This window comes from Notolepis coatsorum, assembly GCF_963971535.1.
Source record: "Notolepis coatsorum genome assembly, chromosome: 2".
Taxonomy (NCBI): Eukaryota; Metazoa; Chordata; class Actinopteri; order Aulopiformes; family Paralepididae; genus Notolepis; species Notolepis coatsorum.
Genome location: NC_140166.1, coordinates 36,403,920 through 36,413,887, shown reverse-complemented (window position 1 = coordinate 36,413,887; position 9,968 = coordinate 36,403,920). Strand labels below are relative to the sequence as shown.

Sequence of the window (9,968 nt, the reverse complement as noted above, 5' to 3'; positions counted from 1 at the left end):
ACACAGGACACACAGCTGCTGAGCACTCGCACTCCGCTCCCGGCCCACGCGGTGTCCACGCGTCGATCTCGAGCGCCGATTGGCCCGGGCTGACACAAACAAACTTTCTCGACCAATGGGAGCGGTGTGCACGCGCTGAGCCATGCCGTGCACCCCGGGCCCACGTGCTCAGCTGAAGTGAACAACAGCGTTCGAGAACCACTGGCTGGGCCTCGCAGTATAAAAGCTGCGCCTTCCCCCCCTTTGTTTATAGCACGTTGGACGGCTGGAATGACTTGAGAGCTGGGCGTCGAGGAACTCAAAGCACTATTTGAAGAGCAGTTGATGCTTTGCCCTGTAGTCGTGACGAAAACTAATCAATTGGTAATTTATAGTGACCTTCCTTATTGATTTAAGTGATTTATTGAACCAGAACACCTTTCGACGTTCGTTGAACTTGATCGTGGCAACTGATTTTTCGTGGGGATTATATCAAACGCAAATCATGGTGGCCATGACGAAGAGAGTGAAGACCTTCGAGGTGGTCTTCAACGACCCCACCAAGACCTTCTACTGCAGTGGGGACAAGGTGGCCGGCAAGGTGCTGGTGGAGGTCTCCGAGGTGACCAGAGTGTCGGCGGTGCGTGTTGTGGGGGTGGGATGCGCCCGGGTGGAGTACGCTAAAGGCAAGCAGCGCTGCAGGGAGGAGACGGAGTACCTGCGATACGAGGAGGTGGTCCTGATGGACGACCAGCCCACAGGTAACTATCAAAAGTAACAATAGTATTTTAATGTTCCAATCCTGTGCTAGTAAGTAGTGGAAGGACTCATTTAGATGTTAAAAACGGTGTCATTTGGTTGGCTTGCTGCTAACTGGTAATGTGTCTGAAACACTTGTCTAGCAAAACAACTAAAACAATGTAGGTGTTTATTCGATCGCAGTACGCCAGGTGCTCCAATATTAGGTGATCATCATCGGGGATGCTACTCTCACATAGACAATTCATACTGGAACAAGTTGTACTACAGCAAAGCTACCCCAAGATATAAATATATAATTAGGTTAGCTGAAGCTAAATAGAAGAAGTAGTTCAAACTACTTTAAAAACGCAACATCTACACTACAATACAAAAGTACAACACTAATAATAAAAACTAAGTGCATCGTGTGTAGGCTACTTCTCACTTACAGGTTAACTTGTAAAACTGCTTTTTTGTTATGCACTTAAAACGTGTTGAACTGGCCCCTTTTAGACCATTTTCCAACTTTAGCATCACAATGGTCACCTGTTAGTTTAGTTGTCAGAGCAGAATGTCTTGTAGGACAGGGAGAGGGGAGGGGTTGGTCAGAGGAGTTTCACTCCTAAGAGAGGCAGTGGTAAATAAACATAAATAATGTAATTCCTTGCTTCCACCGAAAATGATAGTTTAGGTACCTTCACCTCAAAGTTTAAGTAATTAACTACTAAAATCACTGACAATTTGAATGCAATTGAACTACTAGCAAGTTGTTGCAAAATGTAGTTAAACTAGTAGTTTAATTTCATGCAGTGAAGCAACTCCCCAACACTGGTCATCATTAAATGACCAGTGCTTCATATTTTATGGCAAAAAACCTCCTGAGAATACTGTTTTAATATTATTATAGTATAGGCTTGCTGGCACTGTTTTGAGGCACGAGGCCGAGGGATTCCCATTGAGCAGAGATAGCTGCCATGTTAGGTACAGTAGGCTTGTGACCAGGGAGCGAAATTTACTTTTTGACTCACCGGCCAGTGGCGGGTAGATGGGAAGAGTCTACCCGCCAAGCATATTTCTTACCTGCCAATATATATTTTATATATACAATTTTTTTTTAAATAAAATATATATTATATAATCATACTTGTAGTTGTATTATCTGCGAGACATCGCCACCACGCAATAAGTCAAAATGCTTGCTATCTGCAAACAGCTCCACTGTCTGTTTTGGCTGTGTTGCTCTTCTAGAAAAATAATCCTTTCAGGGTTGCCTATTGAAATACTGTACACTTTCCTACTGTACACTTTCCTGATTAATTGAAATGGGGGACCCTGATGTAAACAAGACAAAAGTCTTTCTCTGGTCTGCATCCCCTTAACAATTGTGTGTATTGAGCTGTACTGTATTGTACCCATTCTGCAATCTGTTAATAAAGTTTTCAATCAATCAATCACACCTCCAGTACAGAAACATTGTTTGAGTTTGCGTGTCAGGTAGACCATTGATTGACAGTCGAGTCTGCCAATTACATCACATCGCTTGCACTCCGGTGCTGCAGCTGGACCCATTGCCCACCTCTGCTGTTGATAACGCTAGCCAAGTTATTATACACACAGATACACAGTGGGCCAGTGACTTTGGTGTAGGGGTGTAACAATGCATCGATCCTAAGGGGGAAATTCAACTGCATCGATTTGAAAATGTTAGAATAGATTATCGCAATTTTAATGTGTACACGTTATGTTATTGTCATGTCCGTTACAGCCAACACACCGACATACGCTACTGCATCAACGTTATGATTAACAAAGCAAGGCATTCGTTTTGTTGCATTAACGTTATATTACTATTGCTATCGATAAATCTAGGTGTTCTAAAATCTATTGCTATTGGTAAGAGAGACTATAATAAGTTGGTGTCTCGGAAAACGAGAGCCCTGATCGCGGAGTTTCAGGAAGTAAACAAGAAAAATGAGAGCTTCCGATTGGTCATTTGCTTTATTTCCCATGAAACCAGTCACTTCACTCTACTGTGATTGGACCGTTGGCTTGAGTGCAATGTGGGACTTGTAGTTTTTTAACGATCTCGCAGCGGAGGAAAAAAAAGACGAGAGAGGCTATAATCTGTATTCGCACAGCCTGCGCGTAATTGATTTTTACCGTTCGCATACACATATTTTTAGGGGCCTGCTTATGAACTACACGTCTACACGCCACACGGCGGGCAGCCCTCTAAGTGTCATGCGCCAAAGGTAAAAACAGACCGCCCCTGGCGGGCGGCGGGCTTTAGTTTCGGTCCCTGCTTGTGACTCAAGTGTATCAACTTGGCAGAGGGAGTCTGGTGACCTGGCATCTCTTATCCTGCCATTTCTTACCATGTGGCCCAGGTTTTTATTATAAATGAGAACTTGTTCTCAGTTAAATGTATCTTGTTAAAATAAAGGCTAAATATCCTTGCCCTGCTGCAGTAGTGGTCTCTACTGGTACCCCCCCCCCTCCTCCTTGCCCTGCTACAGTAGTGGTCTCTACTTGTACATTGGATGAATGAATGGTGAGCTCAACTAGAGTAACAGAGTATTTCTTTATTTGTTTTAATAGATACTGATGGGTCGGTTCTCCTGAGGCCTGGCAACAAATATGAATACATGTTTGGATTTGAGCTCCCTCAACAAGGGTAAGTTCCTCTTCTCTGCTCCTTCAACTTGTTTTACAATGAAGTCAACACCCAAAGCCTGTACGTTCTACGGTTCTAACTTTCCCCCTCACTCGTTTCCATCACAGGCAGCTGGTGTCGTCCTACAAGGGGAAGTTTGGCTACGTCCAGTACTACGTCAAGGCCCTGTTGGAGAGGCCTGCTCAGCCTGCCCTGGAGTGCAAGAGACACTTTGAGGTGGAGGAGCCCCTGGACGTCAACACTCCAGACTTGCTGGTGAGGACTCACTTTAGTACTCTCTCTCTCTCTCTGCAATGGAATGGTTTAGAGTTACGTTCCTAGTGCATACAGCACGGGGATGCCAGTTCAGACTTTGGCAGCAGTGTCTCCCATCATAATTAAAGCTCTCAAGTAAAGCTAGAAGACCTTAAGACTTGGAAAACAGTAGGGCTGTCTTAAATACTTCGCTTCGTTCGATGGCACAAGCTTCGAAAAAAAAAAAAAAATCGAAGTAAAAAAAAAAAAAATCAATTTTTTTTTTACTTTTTTTTTTTTACTTCGGTGTGTGTGTGTGCATGGGGCCATTGGGTGGGGCCGGGGGACAAATACACTGGAGGAAAGTAACCCAGCTCAGCACTGCCCAAATTATATCATCACTATTGCCTGTTTGAAGGATATCATCCTCAAACACATATACACCACCTACACGCCTATTCTCAGTCCTTGCCCCACAATGGTGGAATGAACTACCCACCCCAGTTAGGACAGCCGAATCCCATCCAATCTTTCGCCGTCGACTAAAGACGCACTTCTTCAACCATTATCTGAAATAAAATAAAAAAAATAAAATAAAAAAAAATCTAACCCTAACTAACCTTACTGTCATGCACTTGTCCTAATAAACTAACCTACACTGTAACACGCAACACTTGGATGAATATTGTTACTCAGCTGATAGAGTTGTATCCTTCCTGATGACCTGTCGTACAGAACTTGTAAGTCGCTTTGGATAAAAGCATCAGCTAAATGACTAAATGTAAATGTGAATGTAAATGCCTTGTAGAATTCCACACATAAGAAAGAAAGATACTGGGATGAATAAACAAAATGGGAAATAAAATGTAGAAATGCATGCAATACATAAATAAATATGAATCTCCATATATGAAATAGAACATTTAGATAAGGTGCTACTGAGATGTTTTGGTGAGTTCTTTGTTTTTTTGTGGAAGTAGCTAGGGCTGGGCGATATGACCAAAAACGTTATCGCGATAAAATTATTTTCATATAACGATATCGATAATTATCGTCGATATAATGTCTGTCAAGTTTAATTAACTTCTTATGCTGCTGCGAATGTCTCGAGTCGAGTTGATGTCGTCATCAGTCCGCGCACGTTAGCAGTTAGCCGACAAGCGGAATATCTCATGACAATGTAATAAATATGACACTAAAATACTCTCTTCCGCCACAATATATTGAAACGACGTCCACTGTATACCCCACACTACTATAAACGTGGCCTCAGAATTCACGCCACACACATACTCGGCACGTAAATATATAAAACATCGCTGTGCAAGCTAGTTATCCTAGCCAGCCTGTTCTTTCTAAGCGAATGTCTCGAGTCGAGTTGATGTCGTCATCAGTCCTCGCACGTTAGCAGTTAGCCGACAAGCGGAGTATCTCATGAGACAATGTAATAAATATGACACTAAAATACTCTGTTCCGCCCAATTCATTGCAACAACGTCCACCGTATACCCCACACTACTATAACAATTACCCTCAGAATTCAAAACACACACCAACTCGGCAGGTAACCTGTGAAATAGCGCTGTGCAAGCTAATTAGCCATAGCCAGCCTCGTTTCCGAGTGGAGTATTTCATGACAATTTACTAAAAAATGACCCTAAAATACTCTGTTCCGCCCAATTCATTGCAACGACGTCCACCGTATACCCCACACTACTATAACAGTTACCCTCAGAATTCAAAACACACACCAACTCGGCAGGTAACCGGTGAAATAGCGCCGTGCAAGCTAATTAGCCATAGCCAGCCTTGAGTCCTAAACCAAAACAGTAGCGCATCTGGAGCTGTGGTGCGTAAGCACGTCATCACGTAACGTTGGTTGTTGTTAGTGAGTGTGTTGAGCCGAGGCTGAGCGTAGCCAAACTTGGAAAATCGATATATCGAAACTTTGCGACCACGTTTCATGTTTATTTCGAGGAAATAATTTATCGCGATATTTATCGTTATCGTTTTATCGCCCAGCCCTAGAAGTAGCCCTTCTTAAAAATGCATGAACATTCACTGATAATTGGTCTGTAGTGGAGTCTACAAGGTCTACATTGCCGGACCATGTAGAATCCGGACCTTGTAGACTGACATAATTCTGTGCATAGTTTAGTCTACACAGGCCATATTTCAAATAATCAAAATCTTACTTCATTCATCTTAAACATTCTTGATTTGGGGGATTGGTAGTTCCCATGAAATCTGAAGTTGTTCAAACGACAACAGCGATCCACCTTGAATTAAATCACACTGTGTTGGCTGCGTCACAGTCACGAAAGGGGCTACTTAATTAATCCAATCCACTTTATTTATAGAGCACATTTAAAAACAACAAAGTTTACCAAGTGCTGTACAAGTCCCACAACATAAGATAAAAAAAAAAAAAAAAAATTATATATAATTTTTTTTTATTTTTTATTTTAAATTCGAAGCTTCGAATTAAAATCGAAGCTCGTCCCCGAAGCTTCGATTGCCAAAAAAAATTCGAAGGTCAGCCCTAGAAAACAGCCAGCGTAAAGATACTATCATGAGGAAAGATTACTCATTCAAAGTGGCGCAGATGGGATGAAAATGGAACAGTTTCTGTCTCCTAAGTGGCAGTCAGCCGGCCAATGCCCTGCCTTTTGTAGCTCGCAGGACTCCTTACAGGAAGTGAGAAGTGTCTTGTTTATAAACCCGTTTTGTTTTTTGTCCCTTCCAGTCTCCAGCGACTGGCATGAAGGAGAAGAAGGTGACCTGCATGTTCATCCCGGACGGCCAGGTGTCACTCAACGCCAAGATCGACCGCCGCGGCTTCTGCGAGGGCGAGGACATCTCCATCAATGCCAAGTTCGAGAACACCTGCTCACGCATCGTGGTGCCCAAGGCGGCCATCATCGCCAAGCACATCTACCAGGCTAACGGTCGCACGAAGGTCTTTCGCCAGAAGCTGTCGTCGGTGCGCGGCAACCACATCATCTCAGGCATGTGCGATGCCTGGCAAGGCAAGACCATCCGTGTGCCCAAAATCAAGCCATCCATGCTGGGCTGCAACATCATCCGCGTGGAGTACGCACTCATGGTGAGTCTCTCTTTATCCAGTTTCTGACCATTAAACCCATGAGACAAAGAACCATAATAACATGTTTAGGAATCTTTTGGACAGTCCATGTATTTGTCATGGTAAAGCAAGTTGAAATTACTTGGTAATGTGATTCATACACACCCTCTACGATCTTTAACTATCCATATAGACAACACTGCATCTTATCAGCTTTAGATAATTCGGTTTCTAATTGTTCCTAATTAGGAACAATTAGTTGTTCATTGGACAACTTAAAATTGGCTTCTGTTCTTCGTCTGACCTCTACAATTCTTATTTTGCTTGAAATAGCAGGTAAAACAGTTGGGTTAGAATTCTAGGTAACTGAACTTGGGATGTATCGACTGTATATTGACTAAATGTCTCCCCCACCCCCCACCCCCCCAGATCTATATGCATATCCCTGGCAGCGACAAGCTGATCTTGGAGCTTCCCTTGGTCATCGGCACAGCAGGCCTGGGCAGCCGCACCAGCAGCATGAGCAGCCAGGACGGGTCTGTGATCAGCAGTAACGCCTCCCAGAGCTGGGTCTCCCTGCGGATGCCCTCAGCCCCGCCCAGCTACTGCGATGTCACCCGCGACTGCCGCCTAGACCAGCCCCTCACGCCCCTGCTGGACGACTTTGACGACGGCAGCCCGATCTTCATGAACGCGCCAGTGTTCACCTTCCCTCCCCCCCCGGCATACACAGAGGTGAGGGGAGCCCCCTTTCTCTTGATGTGACCTGTACATGTTTTTAGTGGGGGGGGTCCTTTCAGATAAAGCTGGCAAGCTCCCTAGCTCAGTAATTCGCTCACTCTGCCACTAGTGGCGGCTCACAGGCAATGCTTTTTGTGTGAGACCAGTTAACTTCGCATCTATGACGATGTGCGTCTTCTTGTTTTTTAAATGTTCCATTGGGCTAACAGGAAGTCCTAACTAACCGATCTGCATATTATTCTGTCGCAGGTCGATGAGGAGCTGAATGGCAACGTTCGCATGCTGCAAGTCTGCTGAATGCTCCCTGCTTTGACACTTGCAGAACTCTTGGCACTCAAAGCTCATTTGAAAGAAGAGTGAGAAGTCCAAAACTACTGAGATTAGGGAGGAAGATGATTCCCGGGCCAGCAGATAGCCACGAAGACTATCCATGAGAGACGAAAGAAGGCGAGAAGGCCCTTTTGTGCCTTTGCTGTCAGCCATCTTGTATTCCGCTGCACAACCACCTGAGCTGATGGTGCCTGTGAGCTGATCTGTACCTTCCTCCTGGACCAGTGAGCTGATCTGTACCTTCCTCTTGGACCAGTGAGCTGATCTGTACCTTCCTCCTGGACCAGTGAGCTGATCTGTACCTTCCTCCTGGACCAGTGAGCTGATCTGTACCTTCCTCCTGGACCAGTGAGCTGATCTGTACCTTCCTCTTGGACCAGTGAGCTGATCTGTACCTTCCTCCTGGACCAGTGAGCTGATCTGTACCTTCCTCCTGGACCAGTGAGCTGATCTGTACCTTCCTCCTGGACCAGTGAGCTGATCTGTACCTTCCTCCTGGACCAGTGAGCTGATCTGTACCTTCCTCCTGGATCAGTGAGCTGATCTGTACCTTCCTCCTGGATCAGTGAGCTGATCTGTACCTTCCTCCTGGATCAGTGAGCTGATGTGTACCTTCCTCCTGGATCAGTGAGCTGATCTGTACCTTCCTCCTGGATCAGTGCTGTTCAGGAGTCTTCTCTACCGTGATTAAAGTGGAGCTCCAGACCTGCTGGTGTGCTATGTTGTGAATAAGCTGCTCCTTCTGCAAACCTCTAATACATGCATATCTCTTTGTCAATTTGTAAAACATCAAGCACTTCCATGACCCTTTCCACAAGCAAGGACAAGCATTCACCTGTTTGTTGGTCCCCAACTAGTCATGTGTGTTACTCCCCCCACAATGTGTTTCATTCCATCATTCATTTTTTAACCATCTACTTTTGTTAGAGTGGATTACAAAGCAATTTGTTTCAAGATGTTTCCATTTTGCGGAGATGTTTGTTGCATTTCAGAATTACTGCATTTTGAATATCTTTTTTTTTTAATGAAGGGACGTCCATGCAGCGTCCATATTCTTGTAGCAGTGTTTTCTTTATTATAATTTTGTATTCCTATGGTATATTGCACTTTCTGATTGATGCATTCTGCTCTAACTGCCTGCAGGAGTGCTCCTGGTTTTTGTTTGTTTGTCATTATTATGAATATTGTTTCTGAAGCTGGACAATGTATCTGCTGAATTCACACCCCTCAAAAGAGCCCAATATTGTTTTCTGTTCCAATGGATGGTTTAGCTGCAGTGTCTTGACACTAAAAGTGCCAAACATGGTTGTATTTTGGGCCCAATGCTCCTCACACATTTTCAGACTGAGACTTGCACCCTATAAGAGTCATTCTCAGTATATCTGGGGTTGTTTCCTAGATGAGACATTTCACTGTGCTGGCATTGTTCTTCCATAAAGCTACTCACTAGACTGATCTGTGAGAATGCAAACATGTAATGCATCCTTTATATTCTGTACATTATCTTTGAGATGTAAATGTTTTTTTATATAACCCTATGGGTTAAAAGTTTTCTATAAAAAGTTGAAATAAATTCATGATTTCTCTTCTCTTTTTTTTAAGTTTAAAAGAAATGAACATGAAGACAAGCTTCTCTGGTAGCTGTGGGGGGATGGATGACCAGATTAGGGGAGAGGAAGGAGAATACGGGGGGAGGGGGTTCCACAGTAGAAATATCAACACTTAATATACTATAGTATGGAAAATATACACTTTTTTGGCTTGCATATACTGTATCTTTTGAAAATAACTACAGGCCCAAGAGTGGATGTCTGGTGGATACTGATATTACATATAGAAGTTATCTGATCAATGTGAAATAAAATTATTGACAGTTCTATAGATCTGTATACTATCCAAAACATGTCTAAAGGTCCATCTTTGTCTTGAGTTATTTTTTTATGACCAGTGACACCAGCAAAGAACAAGAGCCTCTTTCACCCATGAACTCTAGACAACGCCCAAAGAATCTGATGCATCATTGCCTGGAGTTGCCCTTTCACACATGTAGCACACAGCATCTCTGGGAGATGTGCTCTCGCAGATGGAAATACTGTGCTTGGTTATGTAAAGGCCCCAAACAACTTGCTAGGTAGAACAAGGGCATGACGCAGAAAGGGACATCCCCCTGTGTATGGAGGGTCA

At 43.9% G+C, this 9,968-nt stretch overlaps 1 protein-coding gene across 1 annotated transcript; it reads left to right on the top strand.

Annotated features, from left to right (window-relative positions):
* The first annotated feature begins 262 nt into the window (after window positions 1-262).
* Window positions 263-9,357, top strand: LOC311224269 (thioredoxin-interacting protein-like). The gene is made up of 6 exons (XM_084309182.1): window positions 263-740; window positions 3,319-3,394; window positions 3,502-3,649; window positions 6,375-6,734; window positions 7,143-7,448; window positions 7,704-9,357. Exons 1-6 carry the CDS (start codon window positions 485-487, stop codon window positions 7,749-7,751), a joined length of 1,194 nt encoding a protein of 397 aa, XP_084165308.1. The 5' UTR covers window positions 263-484; the 3' UTR covers window positions 7,752-9,357.
* The last annotated feature ends 611 nt before the right edge of the window (window positions 9,358-9,968 follow it).